At 44.1% G+C, this 23,108-nt stretch overlaps 2 protein-coding genes across 3 annotated transcripts in view; one reads left to right on the top strand and one right to left on the bottom strand.

Moving 5' to 3' along the window:
• The window catches only part of CFAP57 (cilia and flagella associated protein 57), a 178,020-nt gene extending 176,021 nt beyond the window's left edge, over positions 1 to 1,999 (bottom strand). The window contains exons 1-2 of the mRNA XM_069227784.1: positions 1,671 to 1,999; positions 1,367 to 1,572 (exon numbers count right to left, since the gene is read on the bottom strand). Coding sequence (XP_069083885.1) covers positions 1,367 to 1,462 — 96 coding nt within the window. The 5' untranslated portion in view covers positions 1,463 to 1,572; positions 1,671 to 1,999. The remainder of the gene's footprint in view (positions 1 to 1,366; positions 1,573 to 1,670) is intronic.
• A 27-nt stretch (positions 2,000 to 2,026) lies between these two features.
• EBNA1BP2 (EBNA1 binding protein 2) overlaps positions 2,027 to 23,108 on the top strand; it is a 47,275-nt gene continuing 26,193 nt past the window's right edge. Inside the window, exons 1-6 of one of the 2 annotated variants that reach the window (XM_069227787.1) lie at positions 2,027 to 2,081; positions 10,408 to 10,501; positions 12,851 to 12,934; positions 18,404 to 18,558; positions 20,472 to 20,595; positions 20,851 to 20,940. In XM_069227787.1, the coding sequence (XP_069083888.1) occupies positions 10,424 to 10,501; positions 12,851 to 12,934; positions 18,404 to 18,558; positions 20,472 to 20,595; positions 20,851 to 20,940 (531 nt within the window). In that variant the 5' untranslated portion in view covers positions 2,027 to 2,081; positions 10,408 to 10,423. Of the gene's footprint in view, positions 2,104 to 10,407; positions 10,502 to 12,850; positions 12,935 to 18,403; positions 18,559 to 20,471; positions 20,596 to 20,850; positions 20,941 to 23,108 lie in introns of both variants that reach the window. The other variant, XM_069227786.1, reaches the window with a different exon arrangement.

The raw sequence follows: 23,108 nt of genomic DNA, 5'->3' as shown, positions 1-23,108 counted from the left end.
TACTGTAGTTACACTGACATCAGTACATACTGTAGTAACACTCACCCTCCGGGGTTAGTAAATACTGTAGTAACACTCACCCTCCGGGGTTAGTAAATACTGTAGTAACACTCACCCTCTGGGGTTAGTAAATACTGTAGCAACACTAAAACTCTGGTCAGTACATACTGTAGTAACACACACACTCTGGGGTCAGTACATACTGTAGTTACACTGACATCAGTGCATACTGTAATAACACCCACCCTCCGGTGGTTAGTAAATACTGTAGCAACACTAAAACTCGGGTCAGTACATACTGCAGTAACACTCACACTCTGGGGTCAGTACATACTGTAGTTACACTGACATCAGTACATACTGTAGTAATGCTTATCCTGTGAGATTGGTACGTACTTAGTAATACCAACTACAGGGTCAATACATAAACTCACAGTCTGGGGTCAGTACATAATGTAGTAACACTCAGACTGTGGGGTCATTACACACTGCAGTAACACTCACACTCTGAGGGTCAATGCACACTATAGTAACACTCATCCTCTGGAGTCAGTGAGCACTGTGCGAACACTCACTCTCTAGGGTCAGTACATACTTCAGTAACACTCAGGGGCCCTTATATACTGTAGTAACACTCAACATCCAGGGTAAGTGCATACTGTAGTAATGCTCACACCCTGGGTCATTACATACTGTATTAACACTCACACTCAGGGGTCCGTATATACTGTAGTAACACTAAACCGCTAGGGTCAGTAGATACTGCAGTAACACTCACCCACTGGAGTCAGAATACCCTGCAGTAACACTCACCCACTGGAGTCAGTATACCCTGCAGTAACACTCACACTCTGAGGATTAGTACATATTGAGGTAACACACCCCTTCTGGGTTCAGTACGTACTGTAGTTACGCTTACTCTCTGGGCTTAGTACATACTATATGACACTCTGGGATCAGTACATAATGTAGTAACTCTTACACTCTTGAGTAAGTACATACTGTTGTAAAACTCACCCTCTGATGTCAGTACATACTATAGTAACACTCAGCCTCTGGGGCAGTACATACTATTGTAACATTTGCACTCTGGAGTTAAGTACATACCGTAGTAACACTCATCCTCTGGGGCTCAGTTTACCTGTAGTAACACTCACCCTCAGGGGTCAGTTTAACTGTAGTAACACTCACATTCTGGGGTAAGTACATCCTGCAGTAACACTCACACTTTAGGGTTAGTACATACTGTAGTAGCACTCAACCTCTGGGGTCCTTAAATACTGTAGTAACACTCACCCTCTGAGTTCGGTACACAGTGTAGTAACACTCACACTCTGGGGTCAGTACATACTGTAGTAACACTCACCCTCTGGGTCGGTACCGGGTCTCTCGGTACCTCTGGTTGTTCTTGCCCCGCTCTCGGTTGTGTACCGTTGCCATGGAGACCTGGACGCTTAGACATGAAAGACGGACTAACGCTCTCTATGAAGAATGCTCCGCCGCCATGATGGCTTGGGAGGTTACCTCCCCGTTGTACGGTAAGGGCGGGAACAAAGCCTTCCTGGTCGCCATCTTGGGTAAGGAAACGGGCCGTTTAGTATTCCAGCTCAGCGAACAGATCAGAGCATGTTAACAGTATTAGTTCCAAGCCAATTCATTTCAATATTTACCTTCTTGATGCAACGCAGGACGGGACTGGTCGTCGCGTCACGTAAGGAGGCGGCTGTAGCTCCTTTGCAGTGATCTATGAATATTGGGGCTAAAGGTGGTCGCCATGTTGGGTCGGAAAAAGTAGTCTTTGCCGGGGCGCGCCTCGTCGCCAAGTTATATGTATTTATCGCTACGCATAGAGAGGACATCGCCGTCGCCCCTCTGGCTCTAGCACGCGATGCTTCCTAGGGGAATGAACGCGAGGTTTCCTGTCTGCCCGTCCGAGCAGCTGCGGGATTGTCCTCCCTGAAGATGGCAGCACCGAGCTCGGCATGTTCACGCCGGAAGTGCTACCTGTGACCCGCTCTACCGAAGAACTTCCGGGGCATTCGGTGTGCTGTGGAGCAGCGTGTGCAGAAGTTTGGGAAGAGGTGAGGTCCCGCACGGGGTTGTGTGAGTACCTGGCGCGGGTGTCGGTCGTGGCCTCCGGTCCCCACCACGGCACACTTGCTGCTCCTGGGCACTTGATCGTTTCGAGCCATAGTTACATGTCCACAGAGGCATCAAATACATTTAAGTCAGCCGGTTGCTGTGCTGGGTATTTGCGTAGCGCAGAGATCGCCTCTTACTTGGCCTCTGGGAGCTGTGTGCGGACCGCAGCCAGAGCAGGCTTTCTAGGCAGGTTCTATTACTCTAACACAGTGGCGTGGGTGGATTAGAGCAGTGTTTCCCAACCTGTGGCCCGGGAACCCTTGGGGGTCTGCCACTACTTGGAAAATGAACTAATATTAACAGTTTAATAAAGTGTACATAAGTAAAGTGGCTAACTGTACAATTGACCATTTTAAAACCTACTGTAAATGTCAAGGAATTTGAAATAAGATGTTGTGTGGTAATTGCTTTGGCAGGGAGCAAAAAAGCAGAGATGAAAGTTTGTGGGGGAAGATTACCGAGCAGCAGATGCAGATGGGGTGTGACCTGCTATGCGCACCTCAACAGAGCTATGCCTACAATATCTTTCAGCTATGTGGCATTTACAACAGGCCACTCCATCAGTGGATGCAACAGTAGTCATGGTGTCCTTAAGTGTGCATTGGACCTACGCTGACCACTTCTATTAAAAAAAAAAAAAAAGCTCCTTGTGACCACAGACATGCCCTGATTGCTGAGGCCAAACTCTGTCTGATTTTTGGGAGCAACTCTCATCCTCCACAGGAGCATCACTATCTCATCAGCACCCGGAGAATGTATTTCTCCCATTGACTTTTCTTTTGTGTTGCTTTCAAACTTGTACTGTACCCAAGAGACCAGTCTCAGAATTCACACTGCTGCTACATAAGTAGCATAGACCTGGAGGTGCCGGTCTCTATTGCCACACTTTCATGTCTGTAAAAGTCAGAGTGCATGCTGCACCTAGTTTGTAGTGCAAGGACAGAGAGAAAGGAGAACATGCATGTTTTGGACTAAAAAACAACTACTCACCAGGGCTTGGAAGCACACATTCCTGGCTGGAGAGGACAAAATAACACATTTGGTTTCCTCAGCCTCGCGTGGGGAAGGGAATCGGACGACTGTGCAGGGAACAGAGACCTGACCATTCACTGTAAGGCTTAAAAATAAAGCCATAAAGCGATTGGCCATGTTCTGACTGCCTTCTGGGGACGGGCCAGTGGAGACAGAACTGCTCTGAAAACAACCAATCTGTGCGTTGATCTTGGTCTGTTTTTAGTAGTAGAACGAATGAGAGCAATGCAAGGATTGGTAGGAGCGGGTGAACCCAGCGCCCCAAAGGAGACTGCGGGAGCTGGGATGTGTTTCTCCCTGCCCCCTTAGCAGTGTGGGTTTTAGAAGCCTATAGTGCACATGTGAGGTTGGGCACAGTAAGACACCTGCCCGTCTCGACATGCGCACTTGGCTTAATAGCTGCTGACTGCCAATCAGCAGGATTGGCCATGCCCTGCCCTTCTAGAAACATGAACAACATAATGCTGCACTGGCAATGTTAATGAGTAAGTGGGCTTGCCACAGGGGTGGGAGAGCAACACCCCCACACCTCAATGAAGAAACCGCTCCTGCGTGTTTATCAGATTGCCCCAGTGTGGAGGTTCACATTTGGGTTTTGGTTTTGAAGCCCTTACCTTACCTGTCCCGGCCATGACACCGTATATATATATATATAAATATATAACTTTTATTTTACTGGCTTTTCAGTTAAAGATCATATTCTGTACAATACATAATATATGTATATACGGTGCATTTATGTTGCACAGGACAAGTGTAGTTACAGCGTCGTATGCCAGTACCTTTGAATCGCTGAAATTGTCACCCCTTTACATGTATAGCTACTGTATGGAAATGTTCAGTGGTTTTCCGGCCATGACACCGTTATGTAGGTTCACTGCATCTTGTGCCTCCTAAAGGAACTAAGTGGTAGCCGGTCAGTCTTTCTTTTACACTATTTTTATGTTCCTCTTCTTGGGATTATTGTCCTGGTCTAACTTTCACTCTGTGAGAACGTGTTCTCTTCCGTCTGTAAACATCTGGTTGTGAGTCGTTTAGGTGTTGCACCCTGCAGGTTATCTTGGTGATACTGGGCAAGATCATTGCTTATTCTTTGATTAGATGTGTTTTGATGTTAGCGCCTGGGCCAGTGTATGAAATCTCTCCTAAAGAGAGCTGCAAAGAGTTGTGGCTTGAAGCATTGTTTGAACCAAAAGATGAACATCATGGGTGGTATGATGGTGGACAGATGGGCATGTTAGGTAAGGGGGCGATATTAAGTGGCAAGTGTATGCTGGCACAATGTGCAATGTATGTTGCAATCAAAAGTCCACCCATCTTAGCCTGGATTCATCACTGTGACCTACATATCACTGTTGATCCCAAGGCATGGTATCAGGCCCTAATAGCGGAAGACACTGAGCTAAGGAGAATTTTAGATATTACAGGACTATATTTTAGAGCGAAGGTAGTCCTGTTTAGAGGACATGTGAACAAGCTGGAAATGAAATGAGTTACAATGCCCGATGGCACAAGATGCAAAGATGCATGGTATTGGTTAGGGGTAGGCTATTAAATACATAGTTAGAAGAGGTGGTTCACAAGGTTAATATCAAGCCTGTGCAGTCTCAGATTGACTTTCACCAATGGTTATAACATGAAAGGGTGATGATATGTTAAGATTTTGTGTAACCCCGTTGCCTGAAACAGAGCTTTAAATTGGACAGTTTCCTCTTCCTAACATTGAAGGAATAATGTTGCTCTTGAAGAATGCACAATACCTTTCTTTTAAAAACTGAATTGCAAACATGTGCATCTCCAAATTAAAGCGCTTGCGAACACCAAGGCTTTGGATGCCCTTTATCATTAGGATGGAGGTTGTGTGTCGGTTCACAAGATTGCTCTTTGGTCTAGCCTCAGCTGTTGGAGTGTTTCAGTGGATGATGTACAATCGAAGGGCCCAGCAGAGGGATTTTTATTTTTTTATTTTTACAAGATCTACTCTTGTTTGGGAAGCCAGTGGAGGAGTACAACAATGCTCCACCACCGTCCAGCTTAAGTAGCAAGATGCAGTAATGCCACCACATTGTGGCAAGTGCAGGTTTCTTGAAAGACATCTTTTATTTATTTAGCTATTGCTTTGTATCGGGTGCTCCATTATGTTGACTTACTGCATTTTACAGCAAAATGAAGGATGAGATAATGTATTAAAAGTTGTCACCAGTATATGCATAGCTAGGTGAAAGCCCAGGCAAATTGGAAAGTCTGCTTTGAAGTGTACTAGTACACCAGTACATATTCAAAGGCCGGGCACTAGGTTAATCAATAGTTATGATGTGGTTGAATCTGTAATTAAAATAAGTGTCACAACCGATACTTAAATGCTGTAAAGTCCAGAGAGAGTATACATGTATGGGTGATAGGAATACTTGGATAGTTCCTCCATTAGAAGACATGATTTACCTAAGGTACCCAATGTTTTCTATTGGGGAAAAAGCAATAAAATTACCAGCATGCCTCGAAATAATAACAGCTTAAATTATTTGTGTGCCTAATTGAATATTATGTAAAATTGGAGAAAACTGAAGCACATAGTGTACTTCAATGTAAAGAGAAGACTTTTATTTAGGACAATGACATTGAATTACAACACATTTTTTTAAATGGAGAACAAAATGTTAATGTTGCCATTTTGACACCGTTTAAAATTGAGAGAAAAAACCTTGATGTAAATACCAGTGATGATGTGGTTGTTACGGTTTTGCCTCAAGTGTAGAAAGGATGGAGAAACTAATTGTCTTGGCTTCTGCATCACCGGCGCATACTGTAGCGGAGAGAAAGAAAGAGTTTCCCTGGAAGTGGAATATTTTCAAACATATGTTTGGGGTGCAAATTTTGCCCCATGTATTGACAACAACAATCTGAAGGTATTGCAGCCTGAAGGAACCACTGGGTCGGTTAGCTCCAGGTGCCAAGCATTTCTCTACGCTGTTGAACATGTAGCTCAATGGAAGAACAAACAGGCTGCTTCCCTTTGAAGACTTAATCTAAAGTGGGAAGATGCGTAAGAAAGGTTTGTCTGGGGATTATTTACAGTGTGTAGAAGCTAGAGTGTAAGATGACTTGGGGGTGGGAGTATTGAGGCTGTGAAGGAGGGTGGAGGTTATGTAATGAACGAGTGCTGGAGGAAGTCCGCAATTTACTGAAAGGCAGGAGTAGGAGATAGTGGTAAGAGTGTGACTGGGACACCCCTTGTAGGACGCTGGCCTGGCTTGTAGTGGGTACCAGAGGTACTTACACTCTGTACCAGGTCCAGTTATCCCTTATTAGTGTAGAAGAGGTGTTTCTAGCAGCTTAGGCTGATAGAAGGTAGCTATGGCAAAGCAGCTTAGGCTGAACTAGGAGACATGTAAAGCTCCTACTATACCACTGGTGTCATATGCACAATATCATAAGAAAACACAATACACAGATATGCTAAAAATAAAGGTACTTTATTTTTATGACAATATGCTAAAAGTATCTCAGTGAGTACCCTCAGTATGAGGATGACAAATCTACACAAGATATATGTACACAATACCAAAAATATGCAGTAATAGCAAAAGGAAGTAATGCAAGCAGTGTAAAGTTACAATAGATTGCAATAGGAGCACATAGGTATAGGGGCAACACAAACCATATTCTCCAAAAAGTGGAATGCGAACCACGAATGGACCCCAAACCTATGTGAGCTTGTAGAGGGTCGCTGGGACTGTAAGAAAACAGTGAGGGTTAGAAAAATAGCCCACCCCAAGACCCTGTAAGGTAGGTGTAAAGTGCACCTACAACCCCCAGAGATCACAGAAGTCGTGATAGGGAGATTCTGCAAAGAAAACCAACACCAGCAATGCAACAACAGTGGATTTCCGGACCTGAGTACCTGTAAGACAAGGTGACCAAGTCCAAGAGTCGCGACAGTGTCGAGAGTGGGCAGGAGCCCAGGAAATGCCAGCTGAGGGTGCAAGGAAGCTGCCACCGGATGGAAGAAGCTTGGTGTTTTGCAAGAAGGAAGAGGACTAGGAACTTCCCCTTTGGAGGATGGATGTCCCACGTCGTGAAGAAGCTTGCAGAGGTGTTCCCACGCAGAAAGACCGCAAACAAGCCTTGCTAGCTGCAAGGGTCGCGGTTAGGGTTCTTGGATGCTGCTGTGGCCCAGAAGGGACCAGTATGTCGCCACTTGGATGAGGAGACAGAGGGGGTGCCCAGCAAGTCAGGGAGCCCTCACAGAAGCAGGCAGCACCCGCAGAAGTACAGGAACAGGCACTTAGAAGAGGAGTGAACCGGAGTCCACCCGAAGTCAGAAAAGGGAGTCCCACGACGCCGGAGGACAACTCAGAAGGTTGTGCACTGCAGGTTAGAGTGTCGGGGACCCAGGCTTGGCTGTGCACAAAGGAAATCCTAGAAGAGTGCACAGGAGCCGGAGCAGCTGCAAATCACGCGGTGCCCAGCAATGCAGTCTAGCGTGGGGAGGCAAGGACTTACCTCCACCAAACTTGGACTGAAGAGTCACTGGACTGTGAGAGTCACTTGGACAGAGTTGCTGAGTTCCAGGGACTACGCTCGTCGTGCTGAGAGGGGACCCAGAGGACTGGTGATGCAGTCTTTTGTTGCCTGCGGTTGCAGGGGGAAGATTCCGTCGACCCACAGGAGATTTCTTCAGAGCTCCTGGTGCAAGAAGGAGGCAGGCTACCCCCAGAGCATGCACCACCAGGAAACAGTCGAGAAAGCCGGCAGGATGAAGCGATACAAGGTTGCAGTAGTCGTCTTTGCTACTTTGTTGCGGTTTTGCAGGCATCCTGAGCAGTCAGCGGTCGATCCTTTGGCAGAAGGTGAAGAGGGAGATGCAGAGGAACTCTGGTGAGCTCTTGGATTCGGTATCTGAAGAATTCCCCAAAGCAGAGACCCTAAATAGCCAGAAAAGGAGGTTTGGCTACCTAGGAAGGAGGATTGGCTACTAAGAGAGGTAAGACCCTATCAGAAGGAGTCTCTGACGTCACCTGCTGGCACTGGCCACTCAGAGCAGTCCAGTGTGCCAGCACACCTCTGAATCCAAGATGGCAGAGGTCTGGGACACACTGGAGGAGCTCTGGGCACTTCCCCTGGGAGGTGCAGTTCAGGGGAGTGGTCACTCCCCTTTCCTTTGTCCAGTTTCGCGCCAGAGCAGGGCTGGGGGATCCCTGAACCGGTGTAGACTGGCTTATGCAGAGATGTGCACCATCTGTGCCCATCAAAGCATTTCCAGAGGCTGGGGGAGGCTACTCCTCCCCAGCCCTGACACCTATTTCCAAAGGGAGAGGGTATAACACCCTCTCTCAGAGGAAGTCCTTTGTTCTGCCTTCCTGGGCCAGGCCTGACTGGACCCCAGGAGGGCAGAAACCTGTCTGAGGGGTTGGCAGCAGCATAAGCTGCAGTGGAAACCCCGGAAAGGCAGTTTGGCAGTACCCGGGTTCTGTGCTAGAGACCCGGGGGATCATGGAATTGTCCCCCCAATGCCAGGATGGCATTGGGGGGACAATTCCATGATCCTAGACATATTACATGGCCATGTTCGGAGTTACCATTGTGACGCTGTACATAGGTAGAGACCTATGTACAGTGCACGCGTGTAATGGTGTCCCCGCACTCACAAAGACCGGGGAATTTGCCCTGAACGATGTGGGGGCACCTTGGCTAGTGCCAGGGTGCCTTCACACTAAGTAACTTTGCACCCAACCATCACCAGGTGAAGGTTAGACATATAGGTGACTTATAAGTTACTTAAGTGCAGTGGTAAATGGCTGTGAAATAACGTGGACGTTATTTCACTCAGGCTGCACTGGCAGGCCTGTGTAAGAATTGTCAGATCTCCCTATGGGTGGCAAAAGAAATGCTGCAGCCCATAGGGATCTCCTGGAACCCCGATACCCTGGGTACCTCAGTACCATATACTAGGGAATTATATGTGTTTACCAGTATGCCAATGTGAATTGGTGAAATTGGTCACTAGGCTGTTAGTGACAATTTTGTAAAGCATAGAGAGCCTAACCACTGAGGTTCTGGTTAGCAGAGCCTCAGTGAGACAGTTAGGCATCACACAGGGAACACATAGATATAGGCCACAAACTTATGAGCACTGGGGTCCTGGCTAGCAGGGTCTCAGTGACACATAACAGAGGCTACTTTCTCACACCCCTGTGAAGGCCATAAGTGTCGGTTGGGGCTATTACTGTTATTGTTGATGGGAAAAAGATATGTGGTCCCTGCTGTGGTTCAGAGTGAATTAATATGGTTTACCTTGGACAATCTGTTGTAACGAGGAGGCTTAAGGAGACATTTTAATGGCCTTTGATGGATGATGATGTTTCTAGGTGGTTCGGAGAGATGTGCTCATTGCAAGGAAAGCGAAGAGAGGTTGCGGGTGAGTGGAGGAACCATATAGCATTTAGGTGACAGGTTCTCTATGGAGGAAAAATTAGATGGACGTTGTAGGTCAATTAAAGGAGTTAGCAGAGATGGTTAACCATAATGCTGTTATGTTGGATGTGCATTCTGGATGGCTGGAGGTGCTGTTCGTAAGAGAAATTACCACAGCATGCACAAAGTTTGAAGAGTATATTCATTTAATCTAGTGTGATGGATACTGAAATGCAGTTGTTTTTGCAGGAAAATAGAGTACTTTGAAAGAAGTGAGAAGTCAAGCATTGTATGACATCTTTAAACAGCCCACAGATGTATAGTGAAGAAAAGTGTAAATAGATTGGTTAAGGAGGATGATTCAGGTGGCTTTGTAAGGTAGCATGCATGGTTTGGCCATATCACATAATGATGAATGTAGCAAAATAGATCACTCAAGTGAGAGGAATGCAAGCGTGCAGCAAGTTGTTTCCTTTATAGTTAGGAATGCAGGGAACGGACCAAAAGGAAGGAGGTACAGATGTCAGTGTGCAATGTGTTGGTAACGCACTATTGGTTTCCTTTGTTCCACATCAACCTCAGCAACAACTGCATCTTTTGCAAAACCATCATTTCTAGCTCCTCTGCAGACAGACTTGCATTCACTCTGATCCTTTTACTTAGCAGGGCACATCCACGGTGTTTCAGTGATTGTCAGCTTGCAGGGCAGGGCAGGGGTGACTTCATAAGTCTGATGCTGTTTGTGAGTTTGATGTACTTTGCTGTATTTTCCATCTTTCTCGTTCAGTTCAGTTTTCAAACCATTTTTTCGTGTTTCAGGTCTTAGGTTGCAGTTATGATGGCTGATTCTGCAGAGGAGTCTATGTCCGACTCCGGGTCGGAAATGGATCCTAGTGAGATGACTGACAAAGAGGTGAGAGACATTTTTTAAAGGGACATATCTTGGGACTTCAGCTTTGCGGTCTCTTTGCCATGAAGTGTGGCATTTTAGTTTATGGATCTACAAAAATTGCTTGGGCATACAACATCTGTATAAAACCAAAGGCTGGTGCTGCAGGGACCAGAGACCTGTGTTGGAAGCTATTCCCGACTCTCATCAGCCTTCCAGTAAGAGACCTAGAGCTGCTGATCAAACTTACAGTAAAGCTGTGACTCATTCAGAATTGTCTGCCTTATTTATAGGTGTTTACAAAAATCCTTCTAATGGGCTGTAAAAGAGACTCCTCTCTGCTTGTTTTGCATTCTGGTACCATGCAGTGGTAAATTTACTTGACATTCCCAGGCGGCATAGGGCACAATCTGCTTTGTAGTGTATAATGCAGGGATTGCCTTTGCACTTCTAAGAATAGCCAGCCAGGTTGTAGGTCCTTCGTTCGTAGTGATACATGGTCCTGCCCTCGCTCCAGAGCATAAAATATCTAAACTGGTCTGACAGTGAAGTCTGGGCTCAGATGCTTGTAATACCTGGACAAAAAAGGGGACAGAATCTTTTCTAGGATTGCAGTAGCTTATCAACGTTTAAATGTTGTAAACCCTCTTGTTTCCTCTGATGACCCACCTTGACTATCCAGGTCAGGGATGGTCATAGACATTCTACCACTCAACGACTACTTGGTTCATTCTGTGTTATACTGAGACTAACTAGGCCTACATATCAGTTCATTAGAGAAGATACCAGGCCATGGGTAGAATTTCTGCTCGATTGTTATGGTCACCTCAGACAGGTCTGAGCCTAGGAAGCTTTGCTGATTTGATCTGGGGAGAGAAGGGGACCATACCTTCCAGCAGAGGAGCTAGATAGTGCTTGGAAGAATGAGCCATCTTGATTCTCAGCAAGACCCCCGCAAAGCCTGACTGGATAACATCCCTGGGCACATCTTGATAGACAAAATGTCCAAGTACCAAAAGGTTGTCACAGCCCAGCTGCCCCACAGGTAACATATGCACCATCTAAACAATGGAACCACTTAAACATCTGTAATTGCTAGGGTGAGACTGCACTGTTCCCAACCTATCCATAACTCAGAAGGAGCTGGACTCAGTTGCACTTCAATGTCTACACCTGGGGTGTAATACCGAAAGGGCTTTTGTATTTGTTGTCTGTCGGCTTCTAACATAACAGGACCAGGTCCATTCTAGCTCCAGTCAGTTCTGGCTTACTAAGCTGCTTTTTCCTTCCAAAATTAGGTCTACTGGTTTTATCCGGAGCTGGTAGTTGGATTTTATTAACTTAAGACATTATGACCAGGTCACTAGGGCATGACTGCCAGGAAAACGAGAAGGCACCAGGTGGAGATGTGGGCTAGTGGGTAGACCTGTCGCCTTTGGAACCTGGGAACTCAGGCTCCAATCCTGGGCTTAGCGCTGGACTCATTGATTGATTCTGGGCGAATCACTTCATTTCCTTGTGCCTGAAATTAGAACTGTAATGTGGATAACATGCATTTGTGTAATCCCCTCTTGATGTATTTGTTTAGTCCCCACTTGATGTATTTGTTTCATCCCCACTTGATGTACACAATCTTGTAGATCGCCTTCCAGCTGCAGCATATAATGTGCAGCCCACCATTGCTGTTGAACCAGGTTTGCAGTGTATAATTATCAGTACATACATACCAGAAACTTGCTCACGGGTACCATGGTTGTTGGTAGACATATTATATGTTTGTGGGTTTTCGTGTATATATCTGGGGCGTTCCGGTTATGTGATTTTCCACCAACATATTCCAGGATGCAGAGCTGTTTGTCATGCTCATTGTAGGCGGAATATGGTTAGCATCCGTGTCTTCGATTACTTTATTACTCAATGATCCTGTCCCGATGAGGATGCTCAACTTTGAGCGTTCGAAGTAGGCTAAATAGAATGTTGCTTCACAGTTCTTATTCATATTATGCAAAGGAAATTGATTTTGTTTTTTGCTGTGTAGCTGCAAGGCATTGTCCTTCAGAATTGAAACTGGGCAAGTCATGCTGGTATTAATCACATGCACAAGTAATGAGAGCGCTTGGAAGCCTGCTAGCAGCCAATGCATAGAAACATAGCCTCGGAAAGAAAGTTTCGCCAAGACAGAGTATAAAACGTGCTGTGACTGGTTGCAGGCAATTTAATAAATCCAGAAATGCCAGTGATGTTATTGTTTGTCTTGGATGCAAGCAGTGCCTTTGGATCAGTACCTTTGGCTGTGGGTTTGTGGTTTTCATGTCTGTGGGTTCCAAGGTATTCTAGGGGAGTTGGGTCACCTATGTTTGTTTCCCCCCTCAGCTGCAGGATGCCTTTGCACAAGGAAAGCTTAAGCCAGGTCTGAATGTGGTGCTTGAAGCTAAGAAGAAGCCAGTGAACAGTCGGGTGAGTGTGAAAGAACAAATTCATTCTCTTCTGCAAGTACAAGGACATATTCTAGTATTTGTTTTTTTGGATGGGGAGGTATGCATGTGCACAATTCTAAATAACAGGTGTCCGTTTCCTAATAAACATGTCTTTTATAATGGTCACTATGGCTCTGAGCTTTCATGGCCGATGCCAGAAACCCTGTTCCGGGATCTTCTTAGGTTATTTTTTAATGGGCTAGGAATCTGCTTCCCAAGCATCCTCTGTTGGCCATTAACATAGCTCCCCACTTTTAACTGCTCTATGTCCTGTCCATCAGCATAACTTCCTCCTTTTCTCTAGCATGCCATCTGAGTCAAGGCTCCTACGGAGAGTTTCTTCACTGGAAAACGTAAACTGCACATAAATGACTACTTCTGACTGCGTAATCGCCAGTCTGGATTCAGGGTAAAGCATCCCGCTACAACGAATATACTGAAAATAGTAAACAGTTCCCTGCTAGTCATAAATAAGAGAGATGTGCTAATTTGTTTAACTTGTTCACATCCTTTGGCCATTATATTTTGCAAATTCTTAGAGAAACTATCTGGTGTCACAGGAACAGTTTGTCATGTGATTCAAATCTTGCCTCAGCAAAGGCTAAATCCTATCCCCACCATTTTGTGTACAGCAGAGTTCATTACTAACATACATCCTATTGAGTCTACCTGGAAGAAAATGAAATGAAACCTAAGACAAACTGAATTCTTCCACATCTTCCCAGATTCCAAAACCATTTAACATACAAATGGCTTGAGTGCTCACAAATTTGGGCCTTACTTACAGAATTGTCACCAGTGCCCAATTGCTTGGAGCCGGTCTTGACGACAAACTGAAAAGAGATACCCACATGAAATCAATGATTAAAACGCTCTTTTCAGCGACACACACCCAGACCAGCCAACCTGGCCTTACAAAAGTTGATCATGTCTATATCATTGAAACTAACTTCATACAGGAGCTCCAGCAAGACTTCGATCCCACTAAAATCTATACTAATGCTGTCACTCAGCTGCTTCGATCGCATTCAAGAGCTTGAAACTTAACACATTGTGATTCAAAAAAATGTAACTCCTCTGATTATTTTTTGACTAGGTCACAAGAAAGAAACATTTGGTGTTGGATACTCACCATCTCATCGTTTGGGCTGCTGTTCCTGCACAAAAGCAGGCTTCAGTTTGGTCAGTACAGTGCTCTGAAGTATCGCTGGAGGAGCACGTAGCGCTATATAAAATGTCCAAATAAACACATTCATTGAATCGGGGCAGACTGCTCGTTTCAAGGCGGGTTCAAAACTATCCCGCTCATTCTCGGGCAATGCACCAAAGTTATGAAATGACCGACTGAAATCAGACTGGCTATGTCCTTCTGCATCTTTAAATGCAAGCTTAAAATACCTGCTAACATAGAAAACTGTTACCCCATGTTTTACTTCGTTATGTGCATATTTGCAGGTGCAATATGGCACCTACATCTTTATATACACTGCTTGAAATCTATATGTAATCGCTCCTCTACACAAATACTGTGAAATAGTAGGAATGTAGTGTGCATGTGTGCTGTCCGGTCATTTCCATATGCTCTGTCCAGAAAAACTTGAGTCTAGTACTTTCCCATGTATGTTGTATGCACTTTCTTCTATACATGTGTTTTCATTGCATCTCTGTATACTGTGTGAAGCGATCAGATGTCCTACAGGATTGAGGTGTCATGGTAGAAAACTGTCTAAACAAAATTTATCTTCCTAAAGAGACTGCCACTGTGAACTCAGCGAGAGGACATAGCAAACCTTTTCTCTGACCCCCTGGAAGAGCCAACACTACGAGTTCATGCCGTCTATCCATGCGCAAAAGGCCAGTTTCTCCTTTTCTCCCCTCCTCCTGCAACCCCTGACAGTCCATGATCCCCACACAATTATGTTGCCTTAGTTGGACTAATACATGTCACCTCCTTAGTCAGAAAACAGGCTGCAGTTTGTTTTTTGTGCTGCTGATCATGGTCTCAGTGATCAGAAGTGCTGTGAGGCGCAGAGCTGTTTGGACCCTCACAATGCAAGTCTTTATATTTCCATTCATACCTGCAGCCTTTGTTGTTTCCTGACTGTACAACCTCTGCACCTGGGATTATTTTTCAGAAGGTTTCTTATAACAATGTCTCTTGGATGTCCCATTGCATGTTCTATGTTTGTCTGCTGCCGGAGGCTTCTTTGTTAAATGGTTTTCTAGCCAACTTGGGGTTTGGGAGATGATTCCACAAACGTTTTAAAGAAATCAGAGCAATTACCGGAGCCTTCTCCTAGTTGTAGCCTAGAGCAGCCGATGCTTTTTGCTGCACAAATCCGACTGAAACAATAAGCGCGGATTTGACTGCAGCCTAGAAAGAATGTTACCAGCAGGCACCTCATGGGGTTTCCTCCTCTGTAGAAAACTAAGAGCCTGATTTAGATTATTCCGAACAGGTTACTCCATCACAGCGGTGCCGGACAGCCCGTCCGCCGAAACCTAAATCCCATAGGATATAATGAACGAGAAGGTTGTATGTAGGGTTGTGGAGTTGGCTAGAGCAGGCCGTGCAGCGAATGCGGATCTTGAGCTGAAATCAGAGGACTGGATGGGTGTGGCTGTGCCAGGAATGCACTATGACCAGGCCATCGATGTTCATTGTGCGGGGAGATGAAAGGCGGCAAGCACAAGATGACTTTCAAGCCGAAGGAGTACAACAGAATGATGAGCCAGAGTCCAAGGTCCGCAGCACAGAGAATTGTAATCTAGATCAGACTAAGAACCATAGAATAGTAAACAGGTTTTGAAGTGAGATGTAAGGTTTTCACGTTCATGACATGAGAAGCTTGGTTATGGTGGATTTTACGCGCTTGGTGTTGGGCCACTGAGAGAACCACAACTCATGATGACACTGATCATTATTTCACCAGCCCCACATTGTATGGTACACTTTGTTAGTCATTTTTTTGTCATCTGGTTTAGGAAGACAGATATTACTTAAAGACCTTTCTACAAGGTGATTTGCGGACCTCAGTCACTAGAAGGAATACTCTGTGAATAGTCTGAAACTGCAAAACTATTAATACCTATAAATAACTTTATCCAGATGTGAGATTAAAGGTCATATGAGTGCTAAAAAATCCAGAGTATCAAATCCCAGCATTTCCACTCACCCTTTAGAATGCCAGTAACATGAGTATCCCTGAATGGAGTAAAAAGAAGTATGTTATGTTAATAGTGCCAAAAGAGACTCTTTGCGAAAGAGCTTCCGCTCGACAAATACCTGTTTTATATTAAGTGTTACGTGTGTTCAGGAAAATGGAATCAACTGTCTTCATTCCTATTAAATGAAAAAAAAAAGAATGTGGAATTTCTATTGCCCGATGCCTGGGACATATTGTTTGGGGTTAGGGGGAACACGTTTTCATGTTTAATTTGTCCTTTGGACAAGTAGGCCAACCCCCTGCATCACAAACCCTTTGACTGCCAGTTTACAGAGAAGGGAACTGTCTGCATTTGAGGTAATATGTGCCCATATGTTAATGCTGTTTGAACTTGTATTTATTGTTCATTAATGAAAAGCGTTTATTATTAGGGTGAGCACTGTAAATATACATTTTAAGGGGTCACACTGCACTACTGACAGTGGTCCTAGTTAAAAATAAATAAATAAATGTGCACACATTTGAAAAATTTAACAATATGAGGCTAAGTATAATGCTCCCAGAATGCTCTCTGATTAGATGCAAATGTTTGCAGAAGCTTGTAAGAAAGCAATTATTCTTTGCTTTCAAAATACTATGTTCAGTGAAAAAAATGCAAGTAGGAAAAAAAACGTAAGCATCATTTAGTAAATTGTGGTGATGCATGCCCGAATTTCCCAAAAATATTCCTAGTGGAAAATCAGTGTCACTTTTTTTCAACAAGATTATGGGAAGCATGAAAAACAATCACTGGCAAAGCTAACTGATCCGACATTTTTTTTGTGAGTCTTTTGGTTTCGTCAGTGCGTGTCTTGTCTTGACATGGCTTTTGTAGATCTTTATTGTTGTGAGGTCTGCCAGGCCCTCACCATTGTAACAAACACTATCAAAAAGGAAAAAAAGGTTTTGGTCTCAAAAACTACACATTGCCACCCGTGACGTAACAAAGGCCCCTCACCCCCCCCCTTCCAGGGGGCCCCCTCAGCACAGCACCTGCCCTGAGTGAGTCTGGAGGGGGGCCTCCATGTTCTTTGCAAAGGGGCCCCCTCCAGTTTTGTTACGCCACTGATTGCCACAGTAGTTCCTGGCAGTGAACAAAACTACTTTGAGTGCCAATATGCTCCTTGTGGAAGAGCAGAATGCGATCACTCTCAGTAAAGCCAGCCAATAGATAGATAGAGAGAGAAATAGAAGTTTAATAAAAACAAAATGTCTTTGTTAACGCCAGACCTAATTAGGGACCCAATTCTTAAAGAAAGTCACAAAAGTGCACCCATGGTATTTGTCTTTGAATTAGTGACTTTCATGGATTCATAAGAACTTACAGAAGTAGACCAGGAAATCGTACTCCTAGAAAATATTTGTGAACTGTATTTTAGCACGAGGAAGTATGCATGTGTAGATTTGCTCTTGTGAAAATCTGATGAGCGTTTACAAGTTCACTTTCCCTCCAACCACTTTTTTCCAACCCTGGAAGAACTTCTACTTCTGTCATTGTCAGGAGTATATTTCCAACCTTTCTCATTATGGGAAAAAATGTATGGAAGAGCTGCTGAAAATCCTTAAAACATGCCAGTTAGTAGGTTTGCAGACTCAAAGGCATTCCAGCCCTGGAACTATTGCTTACCTGCTTCCTACAGCTCAGTATGTAGATCTGCAGAAAGGTGGCAAAATAAGGAAATTCCTCTAGTAGGGATTGGAATTGCAAGTATTCAAGCCCTACTATAGTAGTAGCCCTGGCATAATCAGAGAGGGTATTATCAGAGCTCTTACATAATGAGATTGCTGCCATAATTTGTCGCCGCACTACATGGCACAAAAGGGCCAAGTAGATTTTAGAATCATCCTGTCCTATGGACAAGTAGATATTTTATTAAATTCCACATCCCTGGAAAAAGAATGTGAAGCAAGTATGGGTTAGTGTGGAGGGCTGGGGTCTTGTCTGTCACTGAAAAAAGTCGTTTAGGCAAATGTTGTATTTCACAAACTATTTGCATTGAACCCTGGGTGATGGGAGAATGGCAAATGAATCTGTCTTCTGTCAAGTGGTAAATTTTTCTTTACACTTCAGTTACTTTTATATTTCCTCCCTTTTTAGTGTCTTCCTAGTCCCACTTTTTGATGATCACTTTGGTAGTGCTTCCTTCTTTGCCTGGTCATTCTTTGTCCCTATGTTTTTTTTCTTGATTAAGGTTTGTCTGAAGAATGTCACATGAGATAATTTTGAAGGTTCTTCATTGCAGGATGGCTTAAAGCAATGTCTTGCTGACTTCCGGAAGGACCTGGCTTGGGTTGAGCGTCTTGACATCATAACTGGTTTGGCACCAGATGTGGCTGGCCTGACAACAGACAAATCCAATATTGACCCAGACGACGACTTCCAGCGAGAAATGAGCTTGTGAGTACAAGGTTGACAGAGAAATGGATAAAGTGGTGCTTATATGTGGGTAAATTGGTGGCATGGAATGTGTCTATTCAGCAAGTGTATGCTCAACCCCAGAAAATGCGGCCCAGGCATGGCTTGGTGAAGAGCACTTAATTCAGTATTTTTTTGTCAAGTCGCCCCTAGGCTGATATTTACCCACCTCTGGAAGTAAGACTCCTGTCCCTCTTTGGCGAGGACAGTCTGTAATGTAGGATTTGTGTGAATTCAAACTTAAGCTGGTTTCATAAATTTCAGCTGCGATTGAATCCTATTCTTTTCTCCTCTGCTGTGTAAGAAAAGGTGTGCCTTTCCCCTGACAGGTGGGTATTATCTCTGCCATCATAGGATCCCTTCTGGATTATTCGAATGTGCTCTTCTTGGGTCTCCCCAAAGACCTGATTCATTTTGCTCAAGCCACCTGAATCCAGTTGCCAGACTTGTGATGAGTTAGCCTGTATCTAGCCATGCTAGATAACATACTAGCATCCTTCTGATTATGAATAGAATTACCTTTCAGCTCTTTCATGGCAGCTCTCATGTGCCTTTTGGAGATATTCCAATCTTATATCTTCGTGAGATCTCTCAGGATGTCTTCGTCTTCGCCTTCTTCGCCTGAGCACCCCTAAATAGAAAAGGATACGTCATGTAAAACTCTTTTCTTTTGAGCCTTTGTCATGTTACTGGTCTTTTTTACTTTTGCTAATCTTTGGAAATCTTGCTCTTTGAAGCTTCTGTCTAAAATCATTTACGAGTATCTGCTTAGTTCCACTCCATTACCACAAAAACTTTACAGTTGATTGTTCGAAATAAATGCCAGCTTGAGATTGCATCACGTAAGGTGAGTTGTGCCCCCCTTAGAGGGTACTGTGTGTATTTAAAAATTGGACGCGCTTAGTTGTGGAGATTGTGCAAGGCGGGTGGGCGGTCTGAAGTCTGTGCAAGGCGGGTGGGCGGTCGGAAGCCTGTGCAAGGCGGGTGGGCGGTCTGAAGCCTGTGCAAGGCGGGTGGGCGGTCTGAAGCCTGTGCAAGGCGGGTGGGCGGTCTGAAGCCTGTGCAAGGCGGGTGGGCGGTCTGAAGCCTGTGCAAGGCGGGTGGGCGGTCGGAAGCCTGTGCAAGGCGGGTGGGCGGTCGGAAGCCTGTGCAAGGCGGGTGGGCGGTCTGAAGCCTGTGCAAGGCGGGTGGGCGGTCTGAAGACTGTGCAAGGCAGGTGGGCGGTCTGAAGACTGCAAGGCGGGTGGGCAGTCTGAAGTGAAGAGGGTGGGCATGGGACGTGTAAGGCTACGTGTATGAGGAAAGGTGCACAACTCAAAGTGCAGTGTCAGGGGATCCCTAGTGGGTTATCTAGGAGGGTGTACAGTATGGATGCCAGAGAGGTGTGAGTGAAGGATGAACAGATGGGTGGTCAGGGCGATGTACATTTTGAAGTGTCCATATGGGATTATGCGGGGTCAAAAGGCATTAGTAGGTGTTTTGTGTAAAGGCTACAGCTGCGAGTGGGTTTTTGTCACAATTGCTCTCCTTCATCTGGGCTAAGGGGTGTCTCATCCCTCACTTTAAATCCACTCCTGAAGCATCCCTTGGCACATACCCTCTAGTGCACATTTCACTCTTCTACAGTAGTATGTTACTTTATAGTTAGGTTCACACTGTACAACTCACTTGCATAGTAAGGTGAACAGGTGAATGTGATCACAAGGGTTCCATGGTGGTTGTGTAGTTTGCATGGTGACATTTATTTGTGTTGTTTTTAGTCTAACGTGCCCACACGTGTATTCCTGAGATTCGCAAATGTTGCACAGTTTGAATTATGGCACAGCTAGGTGTCTCATGTGAATTATGCACAGGTTGCTGTACATCTTCCAAGTATGACCACTTTTTTTCTGCAGTTATCGACAGGCCCAGGCTGCTGTTCTAGAGGCTCTACCTCGTTTGAAACAGTCAGGAATCCCAACTCGCCGGCCAGCTGATTACTTTGCTGAGATGGCAAAAACTGACCAGCACATGCAGAAGGTGAGTGCGGGCAGTTTAATGAAAAGTGTTTGTAGCACTTTAAGTTAAGGGAAGAGCCACATATGGCTGGTGGCATATGGACAATCCTTTTCCCTCAAAGGTGTTTTAGGTGCCCTCCCTGATTCAAGATTTCTATGCTCATGAGCTACTGATGAGTACTTGTGACTTTTTGTTCCAGATAACTTTCTCTGTGGCTCTTCACTCATGGGTGCAGCTGCTCATTTCCATGTCTGATATGGTTTGCATTGTTTACAGATTAGGAAAAAGCTTCAAGAGAAGCAGGCCTCTATGGAGAGAGGTGAAAAAGCCAAGCAGCTGCGAGCACTCAGAAAATATGGCAAGAAGGTAAGACCTGCTTTTCTGGACATTGTTGTTAACTGTTAGAGTGGGGTAAATGATCATACCAGTGGGGGTGCATATAAAGACTTTGTTGTGATGGGTGATGAAACTAAAACTAGTTCATCCGGAGACCCATTCCCCCCCTCCCAATGCACACCCCTCCCCGAAAATAAATCCCACCTCCAGGATGAAGGAGAACTTTTTTTTTGTCAGATAGCGGATTGCTGCTGTCTCTGTATAATATTGTGGATAGCCGTGTAATGTGGTCCTATCTTGCTGTCTGTGCTCCTTTGATGTAATAAATCATAAGACTGAAGGCAATATAGGGCCATGTTACGCATGCTATTCTTAAACTATTGTTCAATTCCATGGTAATTTTGAAACATTTAGCGTGAAACTTTTTTTGGGGAAAAATGCTTATTGAAATATGTGAAAGACTGAACTATATTGTTTGCTGATTTGTCGAAAAAAGATGAGAAGAATAAATATTTGGCTAAGAATGTAGAATTTTAAAGAAATACACAATTTGTGTTAAAACGCATTCTGTTTGGAGAGCGCAGAGAACATTAAAGCTGTTCTTTGCAATGCGCAGCAGCACTGATCGGAATTAAAGTATTTAGGTTTTCTTTACCTTTCACGAATGTAAAGTTGAGTAAATGGTGGGTAATTGTATGTGGAGTGGCTTGTAGCTGTTATGATGATGAATCTATATTGCACAGGAACCTATGAAATATTTTTCATATTTCATAGTTATGTGCAAAATAGGGATTATACCACTGCATTTTATGCAATAAAACACCAAAGCATGTTAAATAGTGTGAATACATAATGAGTATCCATGTAATATGGTCTAATATTGATACAGAGGCGTTCAAGTGACAAAGCACAAGTGGTTTGTCTATGTCCCCAGTACCCCAAGATGGCAATATATGGCCCTGCTGGACATTGTTCATATTGGACTTTTATTTTGGGGGTGTTCAGCTTATATACTTTTCTAAACAGTGAAATGTTTATTGAAGAACATAAGTGAAAAGGAGAAATCACTTTGCGCTGTTAATAAACATTTTCTTGTGTAGACGACGGCTGTTGTGAAGTGCTGTTCTTCTAGGAGGAGTTACGTGGGGGCACTGATAGGATTAGAATGTTTAGGTTTTGTTTTCTTTTCTTGAACAGATTGTTGATTATAAAAGTGGTCAATGCCCGTATGATTGTGAAGATCTGACTTCAGTGTTCACCGCTCAGTGGTGGATTTACTGCACTTAACACAAAATTTGCTGCTCATTTGCACATATCAAGAAAATCCTTGTTTTATCTCAAATGCGTTCAAATAATATTCACACATAATTTGCTGCATAATGTTCCATAATTTGCTTGCCACATAATTTATATACCTCTGCTGCACAATTTGTTTTTCTACTGGATCCTAATCCTACTGGCCAGGACAGTGGTGAAACTTTGGAGAGTAGGTTGGAAACTGTTGCTATAATCACGAAACCCATATTTCACTGGGGCTGAGAAATAGTTTTCATAGTTCATAGGTCTCTGGTAAATATTGTTTTTTATGTCACTGTATTTTGTTCCATAAAAGCACCAAAACATTTATTGTATACAGGTTTATGCCATGCGAGTTAAAATAAATGTTGCACAGTAACATTTTATTCAGAACAGATGTACTAAATAACATTCATACGTTTATTCCTACACATTTGTATAGTATTACTCAACCTTGATAGTCAAATCCAGTGTTATTGCACAGTACAGCATAACTGACACCTGAAAAGACTGCTCACTCTCTCACAGGTTGCAGGCCTCGAAAAATCATAAATGTTACTAGACCTGCAGGTCGAGTAACTTGAACAATCTACTCGATCATAACTTTAATGTACTTGACCGGTGAACGGGTCTCATGTTGTGTTATCCTAGGCAAATATTATAGTTTACTGAGTCACCTTTTTCTTCATTCTCACATTTGAGTGCACCTTCAAATATGTGAGTTCAGCATTTCTGCTGTACAACAAAAACTTCTATGTTTCATTAACTAGACTAAACGTTTGCTCCATGTATAAAAAGAATCTAGACCACTTATCGGGGACACATGATCCATTACTTGCCTTTCAGTTTACTAATAGCATTGCTACCAGGACAGAAGGGTTTATGTTTAAAAACTCGCTTTT

This window comes from Pleurodeles waltl, chromosome 4_1 (genome assembly GCF_031143425.1).
Source record: "Pleurodeles waltl isolate 20211129_DDA chromosome 4_1, aPleWal1.hap1.20221129, whole genome shotgun sequence".
Lineage (NCBI taxonomy): Eukaryota > Metazoa > Chordata > Amphibia > Caudata > Salamandridae > Pleurodeles > Pleurodeles waltl.
This window is presented reverse-complemented; position numbering and strand designations above follow the sequence as displayed.